The sequence below is a fragment of the Symphalangus syndactylus genome, chromosome 8, assembly GCF_028878055.3.
Source record: "Symphalangus syndactylus isolate Jambi chromosome 8, NHGRI_mSymSyn1-v2.1_pri, whole genome shotgun sequence".
NCBI lineage: Eukaryota > Metazoa > Chordata > Mammalia > Primates > Hylobatidae > Symphalangus > Symphalangus syndactylus.
The window spans coordinates 12,052,616-12,080,389 of record NC_072430.2 but is presented as its reverse complement, the minus strand read 5'-3'; the positions used below and the strand labels follow the sequence as shown (position 1 = coordinate 12,080,389).

The 27,774-nt window shown below is 65.5% G+C and overlaps 1 protein-coding gene across 2 annotated transcripts; it reads right to left on the bottom strand.

The window, feature by feature from the left end:
- Positions 1-324: 324 nt before the first annotated feature.
- On the bottom strand, positions 325-27,459 carry JAG2 (jagged canonical Notch ligand 2). Of its 2 annotated transcripts, XM_055287961.2 has the most exons (26): positions 27,314-27,459; positions 26,716-27,066; positions 15,910-15,967; positions 13,906-14,157; positions 13,730-13,790; positions 10,322-10,452; positions 10,099-10,218; positions 9,787-9,900; positions 9,444-9,557; positions 9,179-9,292; positions 9,053-9,099; positions 8,792-8,965; positions 7,535-7,685; positions 7,302-7,454; positions 7,110-7,223; positions 6,691-6,804; positions 6,482-6,595; positions 6,163-6,279; positions 5,893-5,920; positions 5,720-5,805; positions 4,966-5,079; positions 4,740-4,855; positions 3,987-4,229; positions 3,186-3,317; positions 2,037-2,193; positions 325-1,756 (listed from the first exon to the last, which is right to left on the bottom strand). In XM_055287961.2, exons 1-26 carry the CDS (start codon positions 27,377-27,379, stop codon positions 1,281-1,283), a joined length of 3,717 nt encoding a protein of 1,238 aa, XP_055143936.1. In that variant the 5' UTR covers positions 27,380-27,459; the 3' UTR covers positions 325-1,280. The 2 variants fall into 2 exon arrangements, with proteins under 2 accessions (XP_055143936.1, XP_055143937.1); XM_055287962.2 differs by lacking the exon at positions 9,179-9,292.
- Positions 27,460-27,774: the final 315 nt, after the last annotated feature.

The following is a 27,774-nucleotide window of genomic DNA, read 5'->3' as shown; positions in this document are numbered from 1 at the left end:
TTCGTGGGTAAACAATTTTATACCATTTTATAAAACTGTTTTCAGCTGTTTGTAGTCAGGGTCGGGTGCCAGGCACCTAGACAGACCCCTCCCCATTCCCAGGAAGGTTTTGGCCAAACCTGCATCCACCACCTTGGCATGTCAACGCATTCGAGGTCCTGGCAGGCCAAGACTCAGCAGGACCGTCTCACCCTCCACAGCCACCACAGCCACGTGGGCCAACACCCAGCGCGTGCCCCACTGCCCCACGCCTCTCTGCCGGCGCGGCTCTCCCCCAACCTTTTGTATTAAGGGACAGCACCGAAAGAACAAGGGAGGCTGGAATGGTGGCATTATTCAATCAAATATACAGAGTGCTTCCTTTAATATGTACACATTTACAAAAATGCACTTTCACGAGGAGGGGCAGCCGGGGCCGGCAGGTGGGCAGCGCCTGGTGCCACGGCACGCGTGGACAGTTGCGAGGGGTCTGTGTGAAGGCACTTGTCACGAGCTTCAATACTGCCGCCGTCCCAGGATGGGAGAACTGCGCAGCAGGAAGGGCACTTCTGAAAGCACAGTGGAGAGATTGCTGGAGCGGGCGTTCTGGGCAGGAGGAAGCACAGACGGCAGGCAGGGTGGACTGGCCAGCAAGCGCGAGGTTGACCTCCTGGCCTTGGGCCACGCCGATGACCTCAGGCCCCACTAACAACCACAGGTGTGCCAACAGCCACGGGCCGTGCCGGCGGCCGGGGCCACATCAATAACCAGCGTCCCACCGACCACCGTAGGTCCCACCGACAGCCACAGGTCCCATTGACAGCCACGAGTCCCACTGACAGCCACAGGCCACACCATCAGCCACGGGTCCCACCAACAGCCATGGGCCACACCAACACAGCCATGGGTCTCACCGGCACTTTGGCCTGGAGCCACAGAGAAACCCGAGTGAGGAATAAAAGGAAGATTCTGTAAACAGTGCACAACCTCTGGTAACAAACGCTATGATTTGGTGAGGACGCAGACACCCTTTGTTCTCTCCTGCCATACAGCGAGTGCCACGCACGGAAACTTTACAAAAATAGCAACTATCCGAGAATACTCCATTGTTTTCGGCCTGACAGTTACTGAATAATTTATACAAGGTTAAAGAAACGTAGAAAATAAACATTTGTTTTTTGTTTTTGGTGGTTTTTTTACACAAAATAAAGAAACTATGCACATGGCCTCAGCCTGCGGGTCCGGCAGACGGCATGGCTCCCACCGAGGGCCCTGGGTCCCGGCCCAGCTGGCGGCCGCCCCTACTCCTTGCCGGCGTAGCGGGCCTCATTGATGCTCCTGACCGCGCGGTTGTCCACTTTGAGGCCTGAGGCCCAGGGGGCCGGCCTCCCCGACGAGCGGCCAGGATCTTTGGTGAATTTGTGTGAGAGGAACTTCTCCGCCTCCAGGGAGTCCTCCTCACCGCGGCCCAGATCCTCGTCCTCCTCATCCTCCCTGACGCCCGCGTGGCCAGCCGGCCCGGGCAGCGCCTCGTCGGCCCTGCGCGGCGGCGGCGTGAAGTTCTTGCACTGGTAGAGCACGTCCTTGTGGCCCCCCGGCCGCTCGATGGGGTTGCGGATGGGGTTGAGCGGGGCCCACTGGTTGTTGGTGCTCTCCTCCCGCGGCAGCCGGCTCCTCTCCCGCTCTTTCCTGCGCTTGCGTGTCCACCACACGCACAGGACCACGCACGCCAGCCACAGCACGCTGAAGGCACCACACAGCACGGGCACCAGCAGACCTGGGGACCGGGGAGAAGAGCCGGTGGGCACTGAGGCCTGGGCGCCTGCGGGGCACTAGCCACACACCCAGGCCTGGGAGGGCCCTGCTGGCCAGGCGGCCGGGCCACACCCTCTGGTTCCTGGCTTGTGGGGAGGGTCCCAGGACGGGGGCTGGGCGGCTGGGGCAGCAGGTGCCAGGGACTTCTGTGTTCCTGGCGGCTGGCAGGATCGGCCGGCTCTGTGCCCAATGCCTGAGTTGCCTGCCTGGTGCCTTCCCAGGGGCCCACGTCCCGTGCTCACCTGTGGAGGAGCCGCCCATAACGACTGTCTCCACCTTGACCTCGGTGACAGCCAGAAGCAGTGAGCTGTTCCCCCACTGGGTGATGGCAGCCACGATGGCGTGGGCCGCGCCCTGGATCAGGCTGCTGTCAGGCAGGTCCCTGGCAGGGCTGAAGGACTGCGGCAAAGAACGGCATTGGGGGGATGGCCCAAGGGCCCCAGGCTCCCAGGAGCCTGCCCCCAATACTGAGGCCCTGGCCACGCTGGAGCGTGGTGGGCGCATGGGAGACAAGACCCCGGGGTCCTGCAGTGGTGACCTCACCACCAGGCAGTGAGTGGGGGAGGTGTGTGGCCCCATTCACTGACGCCTGCTCTGAGATGACCATCCCTTCTTGTCAGCTCCCAGCCCCTACCCCTACCTATGGGCCACACTCCAGGGGCACCACAAACCTAGTGCCTTCACGAGGCCACAGCAACCCGGGGCTGTGCCCCTACCTCCACCACGTCCCTGATGGTGCCGTGACCTGTGCTGGCACATTTCTCACATCTTCCCCCTGCTCCTACTGCCCTTCCATCACCCAGCAGCACCCATCCATGTCCCCCACCCCCTCTGTGGCCTCAGGGCACCAAAACACTGCACGTCCCTCCTGTTTCTGGCCATGGCCTCCACCCACTGCTCTGCACACCCACCCACCATGTTCCAGAACATTCCCTCCCCTCTCCAGGCACGTCTCCACACCAGTCTCACCTGACCCCCTCGGTATCCATTCACATCTGACACCCCCCAGGGCCAGGGCAGGTGCCAGTCCCAAAGCAGGCCTCCCAGGGCCGACTAAGCCCACGGACTCTCCTGCCTGTGACGTAGGGACACAGGCAAAACCACAGCAGGAGACTGGGTGAGGATGCAGCTGCAGGGGATCCTGCTGCAGGGGAAGCGGGCTCCACACCACGGCCCTGCATTTCCCTGATGCTGGCCGGGCCCAGGGAGCAGTTCCACAGGCCTGCAGCGTGGGCAGCGAGGGGCTGCAGCCCCAGCCAGGGGAGACATGCCTGCCTGCAGTCCCTCTGCACCAGGACTAGCCTCGCCAGAGCCTCTGCCCAGCATAGCCACGACCTGCATAGTACAGGACCCAGGGCCCACCCAGGTGCTGCTCCCCATTGGGCACTCACCACGGCCACCTCCACAGCACTGGCCCCTGAGGATGCCCGGTCACAAAGCAACACCAGCAGGCGGTCCCGTGCCACAGCCCTCGTGGCTGGCAGGGAGCGGATCCCGGAGCAAATGGCGCCCACCGTGGTGCCCTGGGCAGAGACAGGCAGTGCATGGGCAGGGCAGGGCCGTGAACCTGACACCTACGTCCCTGGACTGGCGCTGTGGGTACACACAGGACACACCCTACAGCCCGCCCAGGAGAGCAGAGCAAGGATGCCAAGGGCCTGGGGGGGCAGCTTCCCACCCAGCTGTGCCCTATACCAGGAGGCAGGAGTGACGGTGCCCACCCGCCCATCCTCATGGCGGAGCCAGCTCCACCTGCAGCCCAGTGGGGGAAGGAGAGGCCGGGCAGGGTACAGTGGGTCTCCTCCAGTTCTGAGCCCCTCCTGGGAGACAAGAGCCCAGCTTCAAGCACACAGCAGACAAAGGTGGGTCCTTGGCCAGGGCAAAACTGCCCACGGAGCTGCAGCCGAAGAGCTGGGGCGAGGCAGCCATGGCGCCATCAGTCCAGGCCCTCAGGACGGCTGGACAAACAGGCACCCCCAGCTGGCTGCTCTCCCAGCCTCCTCTGCCACCTCCACCCAGCACCAGGCCCAATGCCCCTCTCATCTGACCCCATAGGGCCACTCTCTGTGACCAAGAGTGACTCTGCTCAGCCAACCAGGGCCTCCCTGCCCCGCGGGGCTAGGCTTTGGCCACGCCACGAGCAGATGCCGGCGTGTGGCCTCTGCAAGCTCAGATGCCACCAGGCCCCTCACCTGGGGCACATGGTCACGGTTGAAACGCAAGGTGAGGCGGGCACAATTATTGTCCAGGTGGCCGGAGCGTGGCAGGCAGGGGGTGCTTGGTGGCTCTTCGGCGCCGCACTCCCCCCAGGCCTCACAGGGTGGTCGCAGACACTGGCCTGGGGCCTTCTCCAGGCATCTTTGCCCCGGCGGGCACTGGGCGCTCAGGGCCTCGGGCTGGCCGGTCAGCAGACAAGGCTTCCATCCGCACCACACCTGGGCAGGCACGCACAGGAGGGTCAGATGCAGACGCACAGGAGGGTCAGATGCAGACGCACAGAAGGGTCAGATGCAGACGCACAGGAGGGTCAGATGCAGGCGCACAGGAGGGTCAGATGCAGACGCACAGGAGGGTCAGATGCAGGCGCACAGATGAGGACCCACAGGCAGGCACAGGCCCCATGCCAGGGAGGGATACCACCCAGGTCTGTGAGCCCCAAGGCCCAGCCCACCCCCCACCCAGGGCTCCCAGGGAGGCAGGCCAAGCTCAACATCAGAAGGGGCAGCCGGAGCAAGGCAGGACCCAGACCAGGCCTCAGTTTTCCCAACTGCACATCGAAGCACGGGGCCTGGCTGAGCTCCCTCCTCCCTGGGTGTCCCTCAAGTGGGGGCAGACAGCTCTCAGTCCATCCTGACCCCAGCACCCGCCTCCTGATCTCACAGAGTGGTCAGGGTCAGCGTGCACCAGCCTCAGGTAGGGCAGGGAGGCTCACGGGCAGCCCGCACCTTGCTGCAGTCACGGCGGCCATCCAGGCAGCGGCAGCTGTTGCAGTCTTCCACCCAGGAGCTTCCGTGTGGGAACGGAGTGCCCCGGGACCAGCAGGACCTCCCGAACCCGATCACTGTGGGGAGAAGGGGCTCGAGGGTCAGCAGTGGGCATCTGGCCCTCGGGGCTGGGTGTCACCCATGCCCCCCAACCCGCCCCAGCCCCGGGCAATCACACGGGGCCTACCTTCCTGGCACCGGGGGCCGGCTCGGCCAGGTGGGCAGCTACAGCGATACCCATTGATCTCATCCACACACGTGGCCCCGTAGGCACAGGGCGAGGACTGGCACTCGTCAATGTCTGCAGGGAGAGCCGCCGCTGCTCAGTGCAGTGAGGCCAACGCCCACCGCAGGACCGGCATGGCCTAGGGCAGTGGGGAGCCAGTGGCACACAGGCGCAAGCCCCAGGACGATGAGGAGCCGCCCCAGGGCCAGCAAAGAGGCCTTGCCAGCCCTACATGGCCCACCTGCCCCAGAGTCCAAGCTGCTGCCTGCCTGAGGCCTTCCTGAGCCCAGCCTAACCCTGGCCCAACAGCACCCTCCTCCATCTGCTTCTGCAGTGGGCCTGTCCCATCCTGGGTTAGCCCCAGCTGCTGCGTCGGACCAGCCAAGGGGTGCTGGACAGACAGCTGGGCCAACACCCAGAGACGACAGTCCTGCGGCTACAGAGGAGCCCACGTCAGGCTGCACGCTCCACCCCCACAGCTCCCTTGGCCCCGGACTGGTCCCCCAGGCTGGGGGCCCCCCACTTAATCACTTGGCAGGGTACACTGCAGGAACCCCACAGGGAACAGACGTGGGGAAACTGAGGCTCAGAAGAGAGGCAGGAAGTGGTTGTGGCCACACTGCCCTTCAAGGGATGTGGACATTGATGTCCCCAGACTCCTGACACCTCGGCTGGGTTGAGGGGCTCCGAGGCCTGGGGCTGTCAGGCCACTCACTGATGCGGCAGTCAGGCCCCGCGAAGCCAGGCGCACACTCGCAGCGGAACCAGTTGACGCCGTCAACACAGATGCCACCATTGTAGCTGCAGAGCAGAGAGTGGGCATCAGGTGGCCCCCGTGGTATGCCAAGTCCCACCCAGCCCTGCTGCGGCCCCCAGGGTGCCACTCACCAAGGCAGAGGGTTGCAGTCGTTGGTATCTGGTTTGGGAGAAGAGAAGGCAGGGGATCAGTACCCACCCCCCAAGTGTGCCAGGCACTGTCCAGGCTGGCTCGGCGTGATCAGGCTGTGGGGCTGGGGAGGGTCATCAAGGAGGGTGCCTTTTGCTGGGGGCAGGGGCAGCAGGGGGAGGGGCTGGCAGAAGGGGATGGGGGGTGAGTCAGTGCAGGGATGTTATCTGGGTGGAGGAACGCGGCCCCTGCCCACACCCTCCCACACTCACTGTGAGTGCAAGTTCGACCCTCCCAGCCGTCCCGGCAGATGCAGGAGAAGGAGGCCCCGCTGCCCACGCAGGTGCCCCCATTCACACAGGGGTTGGGCAGGCAGCTGCTGTTCTTGGCTGTAAGGAGAAGAGGAGGAGGGAGCTTCTCACCTGGCCCTGGGTCTCCACACCACGCCCCCAACCCAGACAGGGCAGACAGACCCAGGGGCAGGGGGCAGGTGTGGCCCTCAAAAAGGACCCCTCGGCCCATCAGGCCCGAGGGAGAGGCGCCTGGGAGGGCACATGCCCGGTGGTCGCAGGGGCATTGGGGGCTCCTCACCGACGGCGCAGGTACTGCCCTTCCAGCCGGGGGGGCAGGCGCAGCGGAAGGTGTCGCCGCTGTCGTAGCAGGTGCCGCCGTTGCTGCAGGTGTAGGCGTCACACTGGAACTCGCCTGTGGGCACATGGGCCGCTCAGCAGGCGGACCCCAGACCGCCAGGGCCGGGGTCCTGGGGGCAGTCCCCACGGCCGGGGCCTGCGGACACTCACGTGAGTGGCAGGTCTTGCCCTTCCAGCCGTCGTCGCACGCGCAGTAGAAGTCATTGACCAGGTCGTAGCAGCGGCCGCGGCTGTGGCAGGGATCGGGAAGGCAGTCGTTGGGATCTGGGGGTGAGGACGCCGGTCAGCGGGCGGGGGGTCACCGGCGCTCAGGGAGGGCTTCCCGGGGGAGGAAGCACTGGAGCTGGGCCAGGTGAGGACAGAGAGGGGCGGGGAAGGAGCGTCGGGCGGGGGGAGCTGGCCCTAGGCACGGGGGCAGCCTGAGATTCCACCCCATGGTGGCAGCACCCTCTGGCCAGGCCCTTCTGGGTACCGGGCCCGCCGCACCCAGACAGGGGCCCACCTCAGGGTGATGAGGGGCCCACAGGGGTGGAGGCACAGGCCGTGTGGGCGGGTGCTGGGACACTCACTGGTGTCGCAGAGCTCGCCCTCCCAGCCGCTGGGGCAGAAGCAGCGGAAGGCGTCCACCTCGTCGATGCATGTGCCCCCATTGTGGCAGGGCTGGCCCAGGCAGTCGTCAATGTCTGCAGAGGCAAGCAGGGTGAGCCAGGACCTCAGGCCAGGCCAGCCCCACCACCAGCCTGCTGTTCGCAGCCACTCACTCTCGTGGCAGTAGGTGCCAGTAAAGCCGCTGTCACAGATGCAGGAAAAGTTGCCCCCTGGCTGGCTGACGCAGTGTCCATGGGGGCCACACACGCCGGAGGCTGCTGTGCCAGGCATCCCAGGCCCTGCGTCTGACCCGCAGCCGTCGATCACTATGGCAGGCAGTACAGTCAGGAGTCAGGCCTGCCCCTATCTCACCATCTCCCCCACCACCCCATGCCGCACCCAGCACCTCTGCAGGCCCCGCCAGGGCACGGCTCGCGGGGCACGGAGCAGTTCTTGCCACCAAAGTCATCGGGGCAGGCGCAGTAATAGTCACCCTCCAGGTTATAGCAGCGAGCGCCGTTACGGCAGGGGCTGGGCTCACAAAGATCGACATCCACCTGCAGGGTGGGGGGTGCCTATGAGAGCCCAGGCCCAGGCCCAGGCCGGGAACACAGGCCAGGCCTCTGTCCACACGAAGGCAGATCCCTGGGAACCCCCAGGCCCCTCCGCCCTGGGCCTGACAGTGCCAGCCAGAGCCCAAGACCCCTGCCCACCTGAGACTGCCCAGGCCTTGTCAGCTGAACGCAGATACCTGTGGGCCCCCACCCCCATCTCCACTGCAGCCCGGCTCCTGAGCCCCTCACACACTGCCTGACCACCCTCAGAGCCAAGACTGTGGGTCTTTTCCAGGGCCAGCCACTGCCATGCTTGCAGGTCCTGAGGTCAGACCCCTGCCCTGGGCCCCAAGAAGCCCTCTGCACAGGAAGCCCATCCTCTGCCCCAAGGCCAGGGCAGGACTGCGGGCGGCCGAGGGTGGTAGGGAGGTGGGTGGGGGGAGGCAGGGAAAAAGGGGAGGTAAGGGGAGGGGGTGGTAGGGAGGCAGGTAATGGGGAGGCAGGGTTGGGTGAGGTGGGGGAGGGGTGGTAGGGAGGTGGGTGGGGGGAGGCAGGGTTGGGGGAGGTGGGGAAGGGGGTGTTAGGGGTGGTGGGGAAGGGGGAAGGCAGGTTACTTTGGAGACAGGGGGAAAGGGGAGGTTGGGGGAGGGGGTCCAGTACCAACAGATGGTCAGAGGGAGGTGAGAGCATCAGCCCTGAGAGAGATGCCCACTCCAACCCAGGACTCACCTATGACAAGTGTATGCCCCTCCGCCATCAGGCACCCACCCTACCCCATGTGCTCTGCCCACCAGAGCCCCCTGCCCTCCAGTTCCGAGGGAGTGCACAAATGGACAGATAGGCCTGGGCAGCCAGCAGCCCGGGGGTTCCTAGCCCAGGCCACCAGGAAACCCATCACAACAAGCAAGGGCCACAGGGGGCCAAGCCTGGTGACCTGTGACAGCTCCGCCTGCCCACCTGGCACCAAGTGGAGGGCTGAGCCTGGGACACCTTGGGGACAACTCCCCCTGCAGCACCCCTGGGTCACTCAGGCCCCATGGTCGGGGGACGAGGCCTGCCCTACAGCTCCCAGAGCAGCAGGAGGGGCAGGGTGACCAGGCAGACCTCACCTCACAGAGAGGCCCGGAGAAGCCCTGGGGGCAGTGGCAGTGGAAGCCGTCGGCCAGGTCCTCGCAGAGGCCGCCGCTATGGCAGGGGCTGCTGGCACACTCGTCTCGTTCCAGCTCGCAATGCCGGCCTCCGAAGCCCCGTGGGCACACACACTGGTACCCATTCACCAGGTCCTGGGCGGGCCAGCCAGGTGAGCCTCCCGCAGGCACCCCAACAGCCCCACGGCACCCACACCACACACCCTCCCGGCCCCGCCTCACCTTACAGGTGCCCCCGTGCTGACACTGCCCACGACAGTCGTTGACGTCTGGGGGCAGAGGAGCAGGATCAGAGGCGGAGTCCCATGTGCCTCGGCCCACCCGCCGGCGCCCACCCCCCATACTGACTGATGTGGCAGTTGATGCCCTTCCAGCCCGGGATGCAATCACAGTAATAGCCGCCAATCAGGTTTTTGCAAGAAAAAGCATTAAGGCACGGCTTCCCTTCACACTCATTGGCGTCTGTGAAAGAGACAAGGGGGAGCCATGGGGCTCAGGCCCTGCCTGCCCTGCAGCACCGGCACCTGGTGCCCACAGCCCAGCAGCACCAGCGACAGCCCCAGCAGCCCACATGCGCGGCCCACATTCCTGTGCACACACGCGGAGCCCTTACCCAGCTGGCAGGTGGCCCCCACCCACTGCTCGGGGCAGATGCACTCGAAGCCGTCCACCTGGTCCACACAGGTGCCACCGGCCGCACACGGGTTCGAAGCACACTCATCGATGTCTGCAGAGGGTGGAGAAAGGTGGGGCCCTGGCAGTGTGAGCCATGGGAATAAGGTCCCCGTGGGCAGGTGGCGCCGCAAGCCTGGGTCTTCCTGCCACTTGTCCTCGCCAAGCCAGCCGCAGCCACACGTGTGCACTTGACCACTGCACCCCATCCCCGGCGAGTTGCCCCACTCTCAGACCCCCACTGATGCTAGGCAGGAGTCCCCCACTCACGTGCAGACACTCACCAAGGGCACAGGTGGGCCCGCTCCAGCCCGATGGGCAGTGGCATTCGAAGCCGGATGGCACCTCATGGCAAGAGCCCCCGTTGGCACATGGGTTGGAGGTGCATGCGTGCTCAGCTGTAGAACCACGGGGAGGGGACAGAGCTGGCAGCCAGGCCCCCAGCTTTCCACAAGCACTCCTCCCCAAGCACACAGGTTCCCAAGCTGGGGGTCAGGGGCCCACTACACAGGAGACCAGAGGGATGGGGCCTGACCGGCTCCCCAGGGAACCAGTCCCTGCCTGGCCAGAACTTGGGTGGCCAGCCCCCCACGTACCCTTCTCACAGTTCCTGCCCGAGTAGCCGTCGGGGCAGGTGCAGCGGTACTGGTCGGGCTCCGCGTTGATGCACGTGCCTCCGTTGGTGCAGGGGTGGTGGCTGCCACAGTAGTTCAGGTCTGGGGGCAGGGGTGGGATGCTCAGCGGAAAAGCCGGCCCCCAGCTCCCCCACAACCCACACTTCGATGGCAGAGCATTAGGCCCGCCGCCCCCCGCCACTACCTTTGTCGCAGAGCAGGCCGCCCCAGTTGGTCTCACAGTTGCACTGCCAGGGCTCCACACAACTGCCATGCACGCAGCCGGGGTATGGGACACACTCATCGCAGAACCTCCCTTGCCAGCCGTAGCTGCACCTGGGGGAAGGCGGAGGGGCGCAAGACCCAGTGAGCTGTGGCGCCTGAAAGGGTGGCAGGGGAGCCAGGCACAGTCACCCACGCCACACCCGGGGCCGGCGGGCGGCCTCAGGCCTTTGAACTGGAGCAGCCCGAGCCAGGCAGGGGTTACGGCCCCGCCGGCCAGCCCCACTGTCACGGGCATTCCCGGCCCCTGGCTGCCGATGGTCAGCCCCAGCTGTCCCGTCACTCCTCCCTGAGCTATTTTGGGACTCACCCGTGAGCTGGGCCCCAACAGCAGGCGCCAGAAAACGAAGGCCCTGCTGGGACCCCGGGGATGAGAATGCCGGCTTGGACTCACAAGGTGCTGCCAGGGCCGGGCAGTACCAGGGACTGGGTAGGCCGGCGGGCAGCAGGGGAGCAGTCCTGGCCCTGCCTCGGCCATGTGGCCCTGGGCACAGCATGTGCCCTCGCCCCCACCTCAAAGGCAGTCATTTCGCTCGCTCCCAGTAAAGTCCCACAAGGTACCCATCTCACAGATGGGGCTACTGAGGCCCACCGGCCAGCCTGGGCCAGCCCTGCTCAGGGTAGTTCCTGACCCTGCAGGGGCTCCAGCTGCACCCCCAGGACACAAGCCCCAGGCCTCGCCCTGCCCCAGGCTATCGGCCAATGTCCCGTCTTGGGAATCCCCCAGGAGAGGGCAGGTGGCCAGGGTAGAACTCGGCCTGACTTGAGGGTGCCTCCGTCAGGGGAGAGAGCCTGCAATGACAACACCCCAAGGCCCAGCGGGCTGCCATCCAGGCCCTGCTGGGACTCCCGGGGGGCCCTTCCTAGAACTCTCCGGTCCTGCAGGACGGGAATGTCATCCAGGCCACGTCACTTCCACACCGGCACCCGCCACACTTTATTTTTGTAAAAGGAAAGAACCACGGCCCTTCCTGAGCCGCCCTCAAGCCACACAGCCAGCACCGAAGGCCTATCAGCCCAGTTTGGCTGCCACAAATGGGGAAACTGAGGCTAGGGAGAACGTGTCTCCAGTATCCAGCCCAGCATGCACAGTGGTCCATGTGGGTGGCCTCACATCCCGCCTGGAATCCCTCTTCCACCGACACAGAGACCCAGGCTCAGGGCGGGGCTGTGACACACCTTGGGTCGTCTACCAGAGAGGGGCCACAGCCAGGCTCAGAGCCCAGACCTCGTGGGTCCCAAGGGCGTGCTCTCCACCCTGGGCGGGGCAGCCCACACCAGGCCCCCACCTCCTGGTTTCCCCAGCCAGCAGCCCCAGGGCCCTGGAGAGGCGGCGGCAGGAAGGCAGGGCCATCTCCGCAGCATCCGGTGGGGGGGGCGTCCTGCACTGGAACCTGAGCCGAGGCTGTCGGCAACAGCTGGGCCTCCCCTACAGTGCCAGCAAGAGGGGCAGGCGGAGCTCACCTACTGCCCCCACCCACCAGGCCCCCCGGACTCCAGCTCCTCATCTTCCTGCGGGGAAAGGGCAGGGATGGACAACTTCCCTGCTGCCTTCCTCCAGCCTTGGTGGGACATTCCAGCTGCCAGCCAGCAGCCATCCAGGGAGGGTGGCACTGCCTCCAGGTTGTGTGATGCATACTGGGCCAGGCAAGGTGAGTGAGGCCGACTCCCATAGGCCTACATCTACATCTGCCCAGACCAGGTCCACCCTGTTGCACTTTCTGAGCTGACCTGAGACCCGCTCAACCTGCCGGGAATCCCTGTGTGTGCGAGTGACCGAGTGAGCAGTCCCAGCCCTGCTTGCCGCCCTGCTCTGGGACTGGCCAGGAAAGCTCCTCACGGTACCCTCCAGGCCACTCAACCATGGGGCCTGTGGAAGGGTCACCCACCTCCCCACCTTGGCTCCCAACTCAGCTGGTTCCCAAACTCCCCAACTCGTCTCCAAAACACCACACTGTGTGACCCTGGGGACATCATTTAGCCTCTCTGTGCCCCAGTGTCCTCGTCCCATGGAGGCAAACCCACTCCTCAGAGGGAGGTCCCGGACCCCTGCAACCCAAGGCTGGCTGGAGGACGGCGCTCACCTCCACCTGCTGTCTCTCCACCCACTCGCGCCCCTCTCGGGTTCCCCAGCTTGCTCACGCACACTAAGCGCCACGGCTCGAAGCCCATGCCCACCCCAGCCCCTGGGCCCCAGCCCCTCTGGCTGCCCTGCTGACTTCTCTGCTCCACTCTAGGGCAAAGCTGCCAGCCCCCCTGGTTGGATCCCCCCACACCCTGGTCGGGGTCCAGAGGCCTCCACTGTCTGGACTTGGCTGTAGGACCCCAGCCACTCCCTTGTGGAGGCCCTTGCTGGCTCCTCAACCATCCGCCCTGACCTGCGGCTGCTGGGACTTGCTCCTTGGCCTCTCTCCTCTCTGTCTTCCCCCCTTTGCCGTCTGGGCTTTCAACACCACCTGAATGCCACCCCCCACAGGCCCCGCGTGGCGCAGGCCAGGCCACTCCAACGAGCTTTCTGGGTGTGTCCGGGGAACGGACAGGCATCGCCTCTCCACATCCACCGAACCTCGGCCCCGCCCGATCCTCTGCGGCACTCCTCCTTCAGCCACGATGGCTCCGCTATTCAGCAGCTTGGGGTTCTTCCTGACCCCACACCCTTTCTCCTTGATCAAATCCATCCAAAAACCCCTGGGCTCCACCCCAGGATGTCTGCAGGACCCGTGCCCCTCTCCCCCTTCATCCCGCTGGCCCCTCCCCCATAACCTCCACATGCCCACAGCAGCCTCCTCCTCACAGCCTCCCCCTCGGCCTCCCGTCTGGTGCTTCCCCAGTCAACAGCTACCACAGACCTTCCACCCACCTTGCCGGGCTACAAACCTGCCAGCAGCCCCTTCCTCTCTCCCTGGTCCTGCAGGCCTCAGCTCCCACCACCGGTCTGCTCTGCTGCCCCTCGCCGGCTGGTCTCACTTGCCAGCCGCTCGCCGCCCAACCCCTCCCCATGGGCAGGGTTACCGTGTCCTCTGCCCATGCCCCATCTTCGGGTGGCTTGCAGCCTCCAGGTCTCTGCCCCTTGGTGACGTGACTGTCCAGCCAGCCTCCCCAGTCTCTCCTCACTGTCCTCACAGGGCTGCCGCCATCAGACACATCCCATGCTCACACACGCACCTACTGCACTGACTAAGGAGCCTCCCCAGCTCAGGGCCCGGCTCTCACAGCTGTGTGCACAACCTCCAGCCAGTGCCGGGCGACTCCTGAGAGCAAGGCTGTGTGTGCCAGTGAGGATGTGAGGGCAAAGGTTGGGATGGCAAAGACAGGCCGGCGGCACACTCACCTGCACTCCCCAGGCACGGTGCATCCCCCGTGGAGCAAATTACACCCTTGTTTACACACAGCTGCGAACAGAGAGGGGCGAGAGGCACAGCTGCAGCCAGCCTGGCCGCAAGGCCTGTGCCCAGGGCCTTGCCCGAGGCCCTCTCTGCCCTCCACGCGGCCCGGCGGCCCCCTCACCTTCCTTGCACTCCTTGCCCATCCAGCCGTCCATGCAGGCCTTGTTGCCATACTGGTCGCAGGTGTAGTGGCCGAAAAAGTCGTTGCGGGGCCGGCAAAACTTGTTGCAGGTGGCGCTGTAGTAGTTCTCGTCGCAGCGCACACGGATCTGCAGCTCCAGGTGCGCCACGTGGCCGCTGAAGTGCAGGCTCTTCCAGCGGTCCTCCGGGTTGATCATGCCGGCATGCGACACTCGCTCAATCAGCAGCTCCTCTTGGGGAGGTGGCAGAGTCAGCACAGGCCAGAGAAACCAGCCCAGCCAGGCGGCCTCCAGGAACAATGGGGACGGGGCAGAAGTCTGCGGCTGCTGCAAGGCCGGGGCACAGCAGGCAGCAGCAGCACACCGAGGGCAGGGCCCCTGGCCGGGCTGCTACAGAAAGCTCAGGGCCCCGAGAGGCCTATCCCTCCCGCCACCAAGCCTGCACCCCTGCTCCCACCCTAAACGCAGAGGGTCAGGGGGCCTGGCTAGGGGCTAGGGGTCCTGTAGGGAGGGCTGCTGAGACCACGGGCTCCACAGAGAAGGCATGGCTGCTGCCAGGCGTAAGTCCCATGTCCCACATCTGTGCCCACCCACCTGCAGCCCTGCTCCAATACCTGCACCCACCTGGGCACCGTGTCCAGCCCTCGCCAGCATAGGCATGGCGCTCAGTTGCCCTCCCCTCTCCTGCGCTATGACTTGCTCCCAGAAGTGCCAAACACTGCTACCGGCCCCACCTTAAAATAAGCCTCCCCTCAGGCCCCCAAGACAGGCATAGGTCCCGTGACCTGCTGTCTAAGCCTCACTTTGAGTAAGCCACGGGGAGACCAGGGGCCAGGGGCACCACAGCTGCTGGCGCTGGTATGCAAAGTCCGTGATGCCGGTCCCTGTGCTTCGGCACAGGCTCTCGAAGTTTTCCACAATAAAAGGTGAACGGGTTCTCCAGACCCCACCTCTCCCGCCTCAAGGGCCAAGGCCTGGGGGGACACTGTGCTGGCCCACTCCCCAAGGGGCCTCCCGGCCGCCGCAGCCTCTCCAGGCTCACGTCATCAAGAGCCCTGATGACCTTGCTTGGGCCTCAGCCCACCTGTCTGTCTGCCACCCCCTCAGGGAACACCCCTGCCCTGAGCCGCTGGGGTCCCCACAGCTGCTGCTCCCCACCTGGGCACCCCTGCCGCCGTCCCTGCCCTGTAAACAGCCCTTCCACTCTGCTGGCAGCCAGGATGCCCTGGCCCGGCTCTCCCTCCTCCAACCCATTGGCCAACCCCATGCCTCCACTTCTGAGAGCAGCCAGAGCCCTTCTCACCCCCTCAGACGGCCCCTCGATCAAGTCACCCTGACACGTCCAGATTCATGTGGCAGCTCCTCCTCGGTCTCTGTCCTGGCCCCACAGCCCACCCTCCATAAGGCAGCCAGAGCTTGTCAGGCAGAGCCGTGTCCTCTCAGTGGCTTGCCAGCCCCATGATCTGAGCCCGGCCCTGGCTGCCCCTCCTGCACAGCCAGCCCGCTCCTGCCTGGGCCTTCACACGAGCTGCTCCCCCGGCCTGTGGGTGCTTCCTCATTTACCCATGGAAGTCATCCGCCCGTTACCCCTACAGAGCCCTGCACGGGCCAGCCAGCTAGCAAGTGAGCCTCAGGGAGAGGGCCACCAAGGCTCCGTGCTCCAGTACAGACAAGTAGAGGGGGCCACAAAGCCAGAGACACACGCAAGGGTGTCTCCTCCACTGAGTCACTGACATGGGCCCCAAAAGAGCACACCCAAGAGGAGAACAACATAGGCAAAGCCAGGACCGGGGAAGAGAGTGCATGCACAGCTCTGCAAATCCCAAACGTGGCCGAGCTTCCTGACAGCCAGAGCAAAAAGGGAAACAGCACACATGATCCTCAGGGTAAAGCAGGGCTTTGTCCCAAGCAGGCAGAGGACCTGGGCCCTGCCACAGGCGCCCTGAAGCTGAGAGGAGCTGCCACCTGGCTCAGGGCTCACTCACCATTCGGAGTGGTATCGTTGTCCCAGTCCCAGGCCTCCACGATGAGGGTGAAGGAGCGCTGCAGACATGGGGGGGCGTGTCAGGTGCCTGAGGCCACACCTGCCTGCCTTGTTCAGGGTGGGACAGGGCCCAGGGCTGACTCTGCCCCTGGGTCTGCCAGGCTCTGGCCCTTCCTCCCCAGCCAGGGACCCCCTCCAGAGTCCTCACGGGACCCACCACCCTCCTCATCCTCAGGCCACAGCCTCTGCAGACCCAAAAATGACCCAGCTCCAGGGAAGGAGACTGCTCCTCCAGGCCACGCGGGCTCAGGGGCCTGGGCTCCCTACTGTTGGGGTGCCAGAGGCCCAGCCTGCCCTGAGCTGGCTCAAGTCAGCACAGAGCACAGGACGAGTGACCGGGGGGAGAGGTGGGCAAAGGGCAGCCTGGCTGGAGTGGCCACAGACAGGGGCCCCACGGGCAGCCGGGACCCGAGCGTTTCCGGTGGAACGCCCCTTGGCGCCTCACTGGGGGTGACCACGCGAGAGAACGGGGGGCCCCATCACCACGCCGGCGGCCTCCTCCAGGTGCACGGGGTGGCCAAGTACAGGGCGCCCGGCCAGAGGCCCCGACAGGCCGCAGCTCAGGTCCTACAGGTATACGGCGCACAGGCAAACCCACACCTACCTCCACCCCGACACACGAGAGGTGGCAGGAGGGGCCCTTGCGATACAGTCGGGGAAACTGAGGCCAAGAGGTCCTGGGACTGCCCAGCACAGCCTCAGACCATGGCCACTATGCCCCCTCTGCCCCTGGGCCACCTGGCCCTGGTACCCCAGCCATGGTGACAGGCGATGCCGTCAGCCAAGCAGAGATCACAGGGCTGGCCCCTGCTCCGCCCAGTGCAGCCCACGGACACCATCACTCACAGACATGCTCAGACAGGTGGGACCCCCGGGCCATGCCCTGTACTGCCCAGCACTAGGTACCCACATGCCACAGCCTCTCAGCCCTCACTGCCCAGGAACCCCCAGCTCCACCCCTGGTGTGCCCTTGGCCCCTGAGCCCAGCCCTGGCTCCATCCGGGTGGGGCCCAGAGGAGGGCGCTGGGGCTGAGCCACCTCAGGGCCTGCTGGCTTCCCACCCCAGGGGATGCTGCGTTGGGCAGTGTCCAGGCAAGCCAGGCTCGCTCCATCTCTCAACGCACCCCATCCAACCAGCCCCAAGGCCTGGCTATGCTGGGGAAAACCACACTCCCCCAGCAAGGCCCAACCCCGCGCCTGCCAGCCCTTCCCTGGTCATCACCCGCCACCCACCCCCCGCACGCCCCGGTGCCTCGGCCTCATCCAGCTAAGGACAGGCCTGGCCTCCCAAGACGTCTCAGAAGACTGCGCTCCCACGTCCAGCCCCTCCCCTAACCAACCTGCTGCCAGCCACACCCAGCCCAGCCTCCAGGACCCCCACCCAGTCCCGCCCCACACCTCCGACTGTCCCTCAAATATGGACAACTAGGGCCCAACACAGCTGCCCACCCTGGACCTCACTCACAGCTGTGCAACCCCGGCACCCCCTCCTGAGCCCCCGCCTGCAGAACACCCAGGGATGGCCCGAGGAGGCTCACCCAGCTAGGAGCACAGGATGGAAGTGGGGGGCCATCCCCAACCTGCTCCTAGAACCCTCCCTAGCCACGTCGAGCCCTCAATCCCACCTCTTAAGTTCCCCTTAAACCCGTTTTCCCACATCCGCCATGGCCCCGCCAGGCCACAGGGCCCAGTCCCTGCCCATCTCCAGGGCTCCCTTTGGTCACCAGGGCCTGTAAACCTCTGCCTATGGGCGCCAGACAATCCCCAGAGTTCCATCCACATGCCTCCCAAGGCTCCATCTACCTCCCCCAACAGGCTCCATCCACACCCCCACCCTCACACAGAGCTCCGTCCACACCCCCCGCCCAGCTCTGTCCACACCCCCCAGAGCTCTGTCCACACCCCTAAAGAACTCAATCCACATCCCCCAATGGGGTTCCATCCATACCCCACAAAGAGCTCCATCCACACCCCTCAAGAGCTCTGCCCACATCCCCTAACAGGCTCCATCCACATCCCCCAAGAGCTCCGTCCACACCCCCAGGGCTCCATCCACATCCCCCCAAAAGGCTCCATCCACATCCCCCCAGGGCTCCATCCACATCCCCCAACAGGCTCCGTCCACACCCCCCCAGGACTCCATCCACATCCCCCAACAGGGCTCCATCCACATCCCCCAACAGGCTCCGTCCACACTCCCCCAGGGCTCCGTCCACACCCCCCCAGGGCTCCGTCCACACCCCCCCAGGGCTCCATCCACATCCCCCCAGGGCTCCATCCACACCCCCCCCAGGGCTCCATCCACACCCCCCCAGGGCTCCATCCACATCCCCCAACAGGCTCCATCCACACCCCAGCCAGGGCTCCATCCACACCCCCCCAGGGCTCCATCCACACCCCCCCAGGGCTCCATCCACATCCCCCCAGGGCTCCATCCACATCCCCCAACAGGATCCATCCACACCCCCCCAGGGCTCCATCCACATCCCCCAACAGGCTCCATCCACACCCCCCCCAGGGCTCCATCCACACCCCCCCAGGGCTCCATCCACATCCCCCCAGGGCTCCATCCACATCCCCCCAGGGCTCCATCCACACCCCCCCAGGGCTCCATCCACATCCCCCCAGGGCTCCATCCACATCCCCCAACAGGCTCCGTCCACACCGCCCCAGGGCTCCGTCCACACTCCCCCAGAGCTCCATCCACACCCCCTAGAGCTCCATCCACACCCCCACCAGGACTCTGTCCACACCCTCCCAGATGAGAGCACCCTTGGGGTTCCCAAGGCTCCTGCCCACCCCCACCCACCCACCCCAGCCTGTCCACCCGTCTGCCTGGAGCACTACCCTCGCAGCTGCACCTGGCCAAGCCCTTCCCCACCACTGGTAACAGCTGGAGCACCCAGCCGCTTCCCAGGCGTCTGGCGTTTGGCTCCCTCCTTCATTCCTTCCTTCCTTGATTCACATCAAGTGTGCAGCAGGCATGCCTCTGCCACCAAGGACAACAACCTATAGCCAGCGGGGCTGGGGGAAAGCAACAGGGGGCAGGGGCTGTTGTTCTAATAAGGCCAGGCCAACGGGTCACAGTGGCTTACGCCTGTAATCCCAGCACTTTGAGGCCGAGGCAGGCAGATCACCTGAGGTCAGGAGTTCGAGACTAGTCTGGTCAACATGGTTAATCATCATCTCTACTAAAAATACAAAAACTAGCCAGCCATGGTAGCAGGTGTCTGTAATCCCAGCTACTCCGGAGGCTGAGGTAGGAGAATCACTTGAACCCAGGAGGCAGAGGTTGCAGTGAGCCGAGATCGCACCATTGCACTCCAGCCTGGGCAACGAGGGCGAAACTCCATCTCAAAAAAAAAAAAAAAAAAAGGCCAGGCCAGGCTTTGAAGGGGTGGCATTGGGATTGAGGCTGCAGGGCATGAGAAAGTGAAGGAGCTGCATGGCAGAGCCCACAAGGAGGCCCAGGGGCTGAGAACGCATAGCCCACGGGGACAGTGGGGACATACCACAGATCCAGACCCCAGCACGGACTTCCTTCCTGAGGCTAAGCGAAGTGGGTGACTGTTGGGGGTCTGAGTGAGGTCTGTTGTTGAGGGTCTGAGTGAGGTCTGTTGGGGTGTTGGAGGGTCTGAGTGAGGTCTGTTGTTGGGGGTCTGAGTGAGGTCTGTTGTTGGGGTCTGAGTGAGGTCTGTTGTTGGGGGTCTGAGTGAGGTCTGTTGTTGGGGTCTGAGTGAGGTCTGTTGTTGGGGGTCTGAGTGAGGTCTGTTGTTGGGGGTCTGAGTGAGGTCTGTTGTTGGGGTCTGAGTGAGGTCTGTTGTTGGGGTCTGAGTGAGGACTGTTGTTGGGGTGTGAGTGAGGTCTGTTGTTGGGGGGGTCTGAGTGAGGTCTGTTGTTGGGGGGGTCTGAGTGAGGTCTGTTGTTGGGGGTCTGAGTGAGGTCTGTTGTTGGGGGTGTGAGTGAGGTCTGTTGTTGGGGGGTCTGAGTGAGGTCTGTTGTTGGGGGGGTCTGAGTGAGGTCTGTTGTTGGAGGGTCTGAGTGAGGTCTGCTGTTGGGGGGGTCTGAGTGAGGTCTGTTGTTGGAGGGTCTGAGTGAGGTCTGTTGTTGGGGGGGTCTGAGTGAGGTCTGTTGTTGGGGTCTGAGTGAGGTCTGTTGTTGTTGGGGTCTGAGTGAGGTCTGTTGTTGGGGTGTGAGTGAGGTCTGTTGTTGGGGGTCTGAGTGAGGTCTGTTGTTGGGGTCTGAGTGAGGTCTGTTGTTGGGGGTCTGAGTGAGGTCTGTTGTTGGGGGGTCTGAGTGAGGTCTGTTGTTGGGGTCTGAGTGAGGTCTGTTGTTGGGGGTCTGAGTGAGGTCTGTTGTTGGGGGGTCTGAGTGAGGTCTGTTGTTGGGGGGTCTGAGTGAGGTCTGTTGTTGGGGTGTGAGTGAGGTCTGTTGTTGGGGGGGTGTGAGTGAGGTCTGTTGTTGGGGTGTGAGTGAGGTCTGTTGTTGGGGGGGTGTGAGTGAGGTCTGTTGTTGGGGTCTGAGTGAGGTCTGTTGTTGGGGTCTGAGTGAGGTCTGTTGTTGGGGGGGTCTGAGTGAGGTCTGTTGTTGGAGGGCCTGAGTGAGGACTGGGACCCACCAGGCTTTAACAGTCACTCTAGCCACTGGACAGGAACCAGCAGGACCAGGAAGCAGCAATAGTGAGGTCAGAGGATGGGGCCAGCGTGGGTCTGAGAGCAGCTCTGGCCACAGGGCAGGCAGAGGAAAGCCAGGCCTCCCGGTCTCCCGGCACAGCCACACCTGGGCTTCAGGGCCAGCAGGGAGCTCCTCTCGACTCCCAGGAAACCTCATGCCAGCCACTCAGGTAAAATTACTGCCACCTTCGCCTGAGCCCAGGGCTCTGGTTACCTGCTCCCGCAGGGACGTGTGCCTGCCCGCCCGCCGAGAGGGCCTCACCGCCCGCCAGCTGGGGTCCCTACACCTGGATGGCAGGAAGTCATCCAGAGTGAACCTGAGCCGGCTGACGGGGCGGTACCTGCCTCACCTCACCTGCCAGCCCTCCCAGCTCCTCTTCTTCCCTAGGGGCCAGCCTCCAGGACTCATTTGCCTCCTCTGTGAATAGTAACCTCTCACCCCCGTCCTTCCAGGACTCAGGTGCCTCCTCTGCGAATAGCAACCTCTCACCCCTGTCCTTCCTGCCTGGCAGGCCATGGTCTGGGACAGGGTTTTGTCAGCACCAAACCCCTAGAACACAGGAGGGACAATAGGGCCTGGATTGGGCAGGGGTTGGGGGTCACGTTGCCCTTCTAGGAATGGGGCTGGGACATGTGGGGATGTGGGCCTGGCACTGGCAGGGGCAATAGGCGATGGGTGGGCTGGGGGTCTGAGGACAGGTCAGAAACCCACCATCTACCCAGGTTCCCCAGCAAGCAGGGAGAGGAACCCAGGCCCTCCCTCAAGGCCAGCCTAGCAGGGCTATGCCCCTGCCCAGCCTCTGGAGGCCAAGGGGGAAGGGCTTCATCCCTGCGGGCCCAGCTAAGCCACTCCCTGCAAGCCCGGCCTGACCCACCCCCACCGCACAAGCAGACCCCCAGCCCAACTTCATCTCCCACCATCTGATTGCCTCCTCCCCAGCCCGAACCCTCAAGGCTAAGTCTAAACCCCTCCTCCTGTCCCCAGGCAGGGGCAACGGCAGTGGCACAAGTCAGAGAACACGCAGACAAGGCAATAGATGTTTCACCCCAGGCCAGGGCACCTCAAAGCCCAGGGTACCCCAGGCCAGGGCACCTCAAAGCCCAGGGTACCCTAGGCCAGGGCACCTCAAAGCCCAGGGTACCCCAGGTCCAGGGCACCCCAAAGCCCAGAGTATCCCACAGCCCACGGCACTGCATGGCCCAGCCTACTCCAAGACCCAGGGCACCCAGGTCCAGGGCACCCCAAAGCCCAGGGTACCCCAGAGCCGCAAAGCACTGCATGGCCCAGCACACCCCAAGGTCCAGGGCGCCTTAAAGCCCAGGACACCTCAGGCCCAGGGCACCCAAAGCACAGAGTACCCCCCAGCCCAGGGCACCCTAGATCCAGTACACCCCACAGCCTTGTGTACCCCATGGCCCAGTGTACCCACAGTCCAGGGCACCCCAAAGCTCAGGGCACTCCAGGTCCAGGGCACCCCCAGCCCAGGACACTGCATGGCCCAGCACACCTCATGGCCCAGGGTACTCCAAATCCCAGGCACCCTAACTCCACGGCACCCCACTGCCCACTGTACCCCCAATCTACAGCATCCCAAAACTCAGGCAACCCAGGTCTAGGGCCCTACCCGGTCAAGGCCAACACAGCCTCCTAGACCTTCTGCCCCACCAACGCCCGACTCGGTTTCTTCGCCTCGGCCTCCCGCATCAGCCTCCCGCCCCCCACGGAGCACAGCGCTTGGTGCAGGCGCCAGGAGCTCCAAGCACAGACCCATTTCCTGAAACCCGAGCTTCTGTGAGGCCCAGGCCTCTGCCGCCATTGTTCCCCGAGAGAGGGAAGAGGGGGTGGGGGCAAACACCATCCCCAGGGCTCTGGGCCCAGGGCTGCAGCAGGAGGCGCAGACCAAAGCCCATCCACCGCAGGAACCCACACACCCACGCTCCACGCCAGAGACCAGCCAGGGCCTTGCCTGGGTGCACCCTCCCCTCCCCAGCACACCCCCTCTAGGTCCAGGCCCCCCACCGTGAAGACGGTGGCAGCCGGGGCCTGCTAGCACCTGCCACAAAGCCCAGGGTACAATTGATGCCAGCCACACCCCGCTCAGGCCTGGGATGTGGGGACAGGGACCCCGCTCAGGCCTGGGGTCTAGGGACAGGGACCCCACTCAGGCCTGGAGTCTAGGGACAGGGACCCCGCTTAGGCCTGGGGTCTGGCGATAGCGACCCTGGCTGGGGCCTGGGATTGCAGATCATTGTCTTCCTGCCCCCACTCCACCACCAGCAGCTCAGGCCGAAGCCTGGCTCCACAAGCACCCCTTCACTGGACTAGCTTTCTCCCCCTCATAGAGACACCATGGAGCAGCCCAGGAGGGCCCCTGAGAGCCACAGTCCCCTCCTACCCAGGCCTGCTGCCTGCTCCCCAACCCGCCCCCTCCACCTCCCAGCCTTCCTATCATGCCTCAGCTTTGACCCTTCAGCCCACCCTCAGGGACCAGTGACAAACCCCCAGCGCACTCTCCAGTCCTCCCCGGCCAAGGGCAGTCCTCCCCGGCTCCTATGGTCCCCATGTTGCCTGGGCACTGAATGCCCCACCCTGCCCCCATACCAAAGCTTTGAACCAGACCCCCAATGTACAAGGCGGACATGCCCTGAGTTCTCCCCAGGGCTCTGGGCCCCAGGCCCACGGCAGGAGGAGCAGACTGATGCCCACCCAACACAGGAACCCAGATGCCCACGTTCCATACCAGACCAGCCAGCTCTCCTGGTCCCTACTGGGAAGGTGTGGGAAGGAGGGGGGTGGTCCCCAGTGTGCAGACAGGATCCCCTGAAGGTAGAGTGGGGAGGCCAGGGCCCTGTCAGCCCCAGCCCAAGCTCAGAAAAAACAGGAAGCAGAGTGGGGCTGAACCTCACACCTGCCCCAAGCAGCTTAGGTAGCCCCAGGCACAGACCTCAGCCTGGCCCACCTTGAGCCCTAGGGGGGCTGGATGCAGGGGGTGGGCTCTGTAAGAGCCTTCCTCCCTAGGGGGCAAAGGAGAGGGGAGGGAAGACTGCGAAGGGGAGGAACTGGACAGGTCTGGGAGCAGGGCTGGGGGCACAAGCAGAGCCTGAGCTGGGAGCCCAGCAGCCCCATGTGACTTCGTGAGACCCGCAATGAAAAAGCAGCACTGTGCCCCTTTTCACAGGTGAGAAAAGCTCAGCCCCAGCACCTTCTGATGGCCGAGGACCTCAGGCCTCCTGAGCTGATAGACACAGGGTCAGCCCCAGGCCCACCTCCTATATTTGCAGGGCCCTCACCCATCCCGTTCTCCTCATAAGCCCAGATCTGTCACGGGGACCATGCTCCAGCCACGCCGCCCCGCACAGCTGCCCTGGAGCCCAGCACGCACATGCCGAAACAGAACAAGAAAGACCCTCGCTGGCAGGCAGGCTCCTGGACTCCTGGCTCCAGAGATGGGCCAGCCAGGAAAGCACGACTTCCAGCTGCACCTCTGAGGGCGGGGCCCTGGCTGCCCAGGTCACAGCCAACTGCCACCACCCTGCTCCTCCTTCAGCCAGCAGGTGTCCCCTGGGCCTGCCACCTACCAGGCCCCAGAGCAAAGCTCCCTGCTGCCCCCAGCATGACACTACTCCTCTCCAAACCTCCATCACCACCTGCCATGCCTACAGAGCAGCCAGGGTGCGTGCACACACGAGAATGTGGCCTCACCCTGCCAGCTACAAGCCAGGGACCAGGACCAACCCAGGCTGACGCCGGCCTCCTGAGGACGTCTGGGGGTGGAGCTAGGAGAGGAGGGGCAGCCGGGCAGCCTGCTGGCATGTGGTCCACCACCTCTCCACATCCAAACCCTGGGCCCACCCACTGAGGGCGCTGAGCCCGAGACCAGCACAGATCTATGAGTACTAGACAGCACACAGACCCCAGCCACAAGAAGCCAGGCCAGGGGGCAGAGGGCCACCCAGCCAGGCCTGGGTCAACAGCAGAGACCACAGGGTGGGAGAGTCACTCAGGGGGCAGGGGGCGGAGTGGGTGAATGCAGAGCCCGGACTCCCCCACTCCTCTTCCACAAGGCCCTCTCATTCCCTTTACTCCAATGAGCCCAAAAGTCCCGAGGGCCTGGGCAGGATGCCACCCTAGCCTCCAGGCTGAAACTCCTCCTCAGGTCCCAGGGAGCCTGAACTCCATCCTTGCCTTCCCGTCGCAGCCAAGTACACCTCAGCTCACCGCACAGAGCTGGACCTCGGCAAGCCAGGGCAGCGTGGCCACGGGCTGCGCCGCCCGAGTGCAAATACCAGGGTGCTGGCATCACGGCACAGCTCCCGCCCGGCAGCCAGGCTACATGGCAGGAGACCAGGACTGCCCCCAAACATGCAGCTATGCCTCTGCCCTGGCCCCCAACCCAGAGACAGGCCGCCTGCCCCCTCCTGGGGCATTCGAGGAACCGGCTGGAAGCAAGAGGCAGGGAGGTGAGCTGGCCCCGAAACCCAGTGCCCGGACTCCAAGGAAGGCAAGGGCCTGCCCGGTCCCATCCCACACCTGACCGGCTGGCCAGCGGGGCAAAGAGCCAGGGCGGACACGCGATAGCCCGCCACATTCCTCCGAGACCTCCCTGCCCCCACACCCACTGCTGCCAACTCGAGCAGAAAACACATCCTCAGGTAGCGATGTGGGGCCACGCTGGCTCAGACCCAGGTGCAGATGACAGGCTGCGGGCCCTGCTCAGACCTGCCTGCCGCGCCGCCGTGGGGGCGAGGGGCTGGGCTTCTCACAACTGCCTGGGCCCTCCCATGCCCGCCCCTGCCTTTCCATCTGGGGGACACTTTCCCCTCTCTGAGGCCCCCGGGTCAAGGGATACCCAGCGGGGTACTCAGGGGTTGAGGACATGGCCAAAGGAGACCACGGCCAGCTTCCAGGGGTGGGAGCTCAGGAAGGGGTGAGGATGGGGGCAGCAGGCAAGGCCGCCAGCCAGGGCCTCAAAGGTATAGCACAGGACTGGGAGCCAGACACGGCAGGCCCAACTGGCGCGACCTCTGCAGGGCTTGCCCTCAACTCACAATCTCTTCAGGGCCCAGGATACCAGGCGGGCACGCTCCTGTGCCTCCTGCTGGCTGGAGCCACTTCCTGGCTCCCAGATCCACCTACTCCCTGATCACAGGTCTGCGTGCTCCTCTCATTCCCGCACTCACCCAGTTCCAGGCCCCCAGCACGATGACCAAGCAGGGAAGGACCTCTGGGCACCAGGACAAGGCCCTGCTCCAAGCAATGAGGTAAGGCGCCCAAGGCCTGGGCCTGCCCACCTACCACTACCCACCCGCCAGCCCACTGGTATGGGTACCTGTTTCCCAGTGACACTGGACCCCTACCACCCCCTCCTCCCAGCACGCCCAGGCCAGGGCTCCTGCCTGACAGCCCACCTGCCAGGGGAGACCAGACAGCCCCGACTCAGCTTCTGCCCTTCCAAAGAGTAACAAAACCAAAAAAACCCACAAACAGGGCAGTGCCACAGAAGGTCACAGCACCAGGATCCCACTATCTCTGCTTCTGAAGGATCTTGGGTCAGCATCAGGGGATTCCGCCGACATAGGCGTTAGGCGATAGGCTCTCCCGGGCCTAGGTCCCACGGCGCCTGCCCGTGCCCCCCAGGCATCCAGGAAACTGCAGGGCAGGCGCCGGCTGGCCATGGGCCCCGGGCGGCTCCGTCAGGGCCTGCCCTAGACCAGCCCCAGCACGCGCTGCGCACATGCCTCCGCGGCCTGCCCGGGACCGGGGCGCCTCGCCTCGCCTCCCCACCCAGACAGACACGCGCAGGGCGACGCAGGCACACGCCGCACACCGCCGCGCACGCCGCCCCGCCCCCGCCGCGACCCCGCTCCCGGTGGCCCCGGGGCCCCGGCGCGCCCACGTGGCCAGGCGCGGACCGAGTCCCCAGAGCACGCGCCCCCTGCCGGCCCCGCCCCGCCTGGGCGCGCGCGGCTCGCACGCAGACCCGGCCGCAGGTGTTGGGGGGTCGCGAAGCGCGCGGGGCCGGGGCGCGGGGGGAGAGGGAAGGGCTGGAGCACGGGGGATGGAGCGCACGTACCGGCCAGGCGAACTGGAAGGGGATGACGACGAGGCCCGGGTCCTGGTCGCCGCCGGCCCGGGCCCGCGCCCGCGCTCGGTCCCCCGCAGCGCCCGCCGGCGGCAGGTAGAAGGAGTTGCCGCCCAGCACGGGCGTGGCGCCGTGGCCGTAGCTGCAGGGCCCCGTGGGCGTCACCTTGGCCTGGTACTCCTTCAGGCACACGCGCACGTACGTGTCGCACTCGTCGTGGCCGCAGCCCCCCGCGCGCGTTGTCCGGCCGTCGCCGTCACAGCAGGCGCCGCTCAGCAGCTCCCCGTTCACGTTCCGCAGCGCGCTCAGCTGCAGCTCGAAATAGCCCATGGGCCGCGCCGCCTAAAAATAAGGCAGCGGGAGAGCGGAGGGAGGCGCGGGCCGGGGTCGGCGGGCCGGGCGCCAGGGGTGGGGGAACAGGCCCCGCCGCCCCGCCCCCACCCAGCCGCGCCCGCCCGGAGCCCCAGCCGCCGCGCGCAGCCTCGAGGGCTTCCGAACCACGGCGGCCCCAGGCAGTGCCCGCCCGGCCCCTAGGGGCGGCCCGGTGTGCCCCGTCCGCGACTCCCGCCGCCCCCGCCTCCCCGCTCACCTGCACCCAGAGCGCCAGCAGCAGCAGCAGCCGCCGGGGCAAGCGCCCCCGGCCCTGCGCCTGCATTGCCCCCGCGACCCGCCCGCCCAGCCCCGCCGCCGCCGCCCGCGCCCGGCTCCCAGCCGCCGCGCCGGCCTCCCAGCGCCCGCCCGCCCTCCGAGCGCCCGCAGAGGCAGCGGCAGCGGCAGAGGCGGCGGCGGCGGCGCGGGCGGGATCGAGCGCAGCGCCGCGGCGCGCGGGCCTGGGCGGCGGGCGTGCAGGGGCGGCGGCAGCTCCGGCTCGCTGGCGGCCGCCCTCCGGCTGCCCGGCCCGGCTCCCACCCGGCGGCGACGGCGGCGGCGGTGATGGCAGCGGGTCCTGGCCTCGGCTCTGCGCGCCCGCGCTCCCGGCACCTCAGCCAACAAGTTCGGAACGAGACTGACAGCTCGCTCGCCCATTCGTCACCCGCGCACCTGCATATG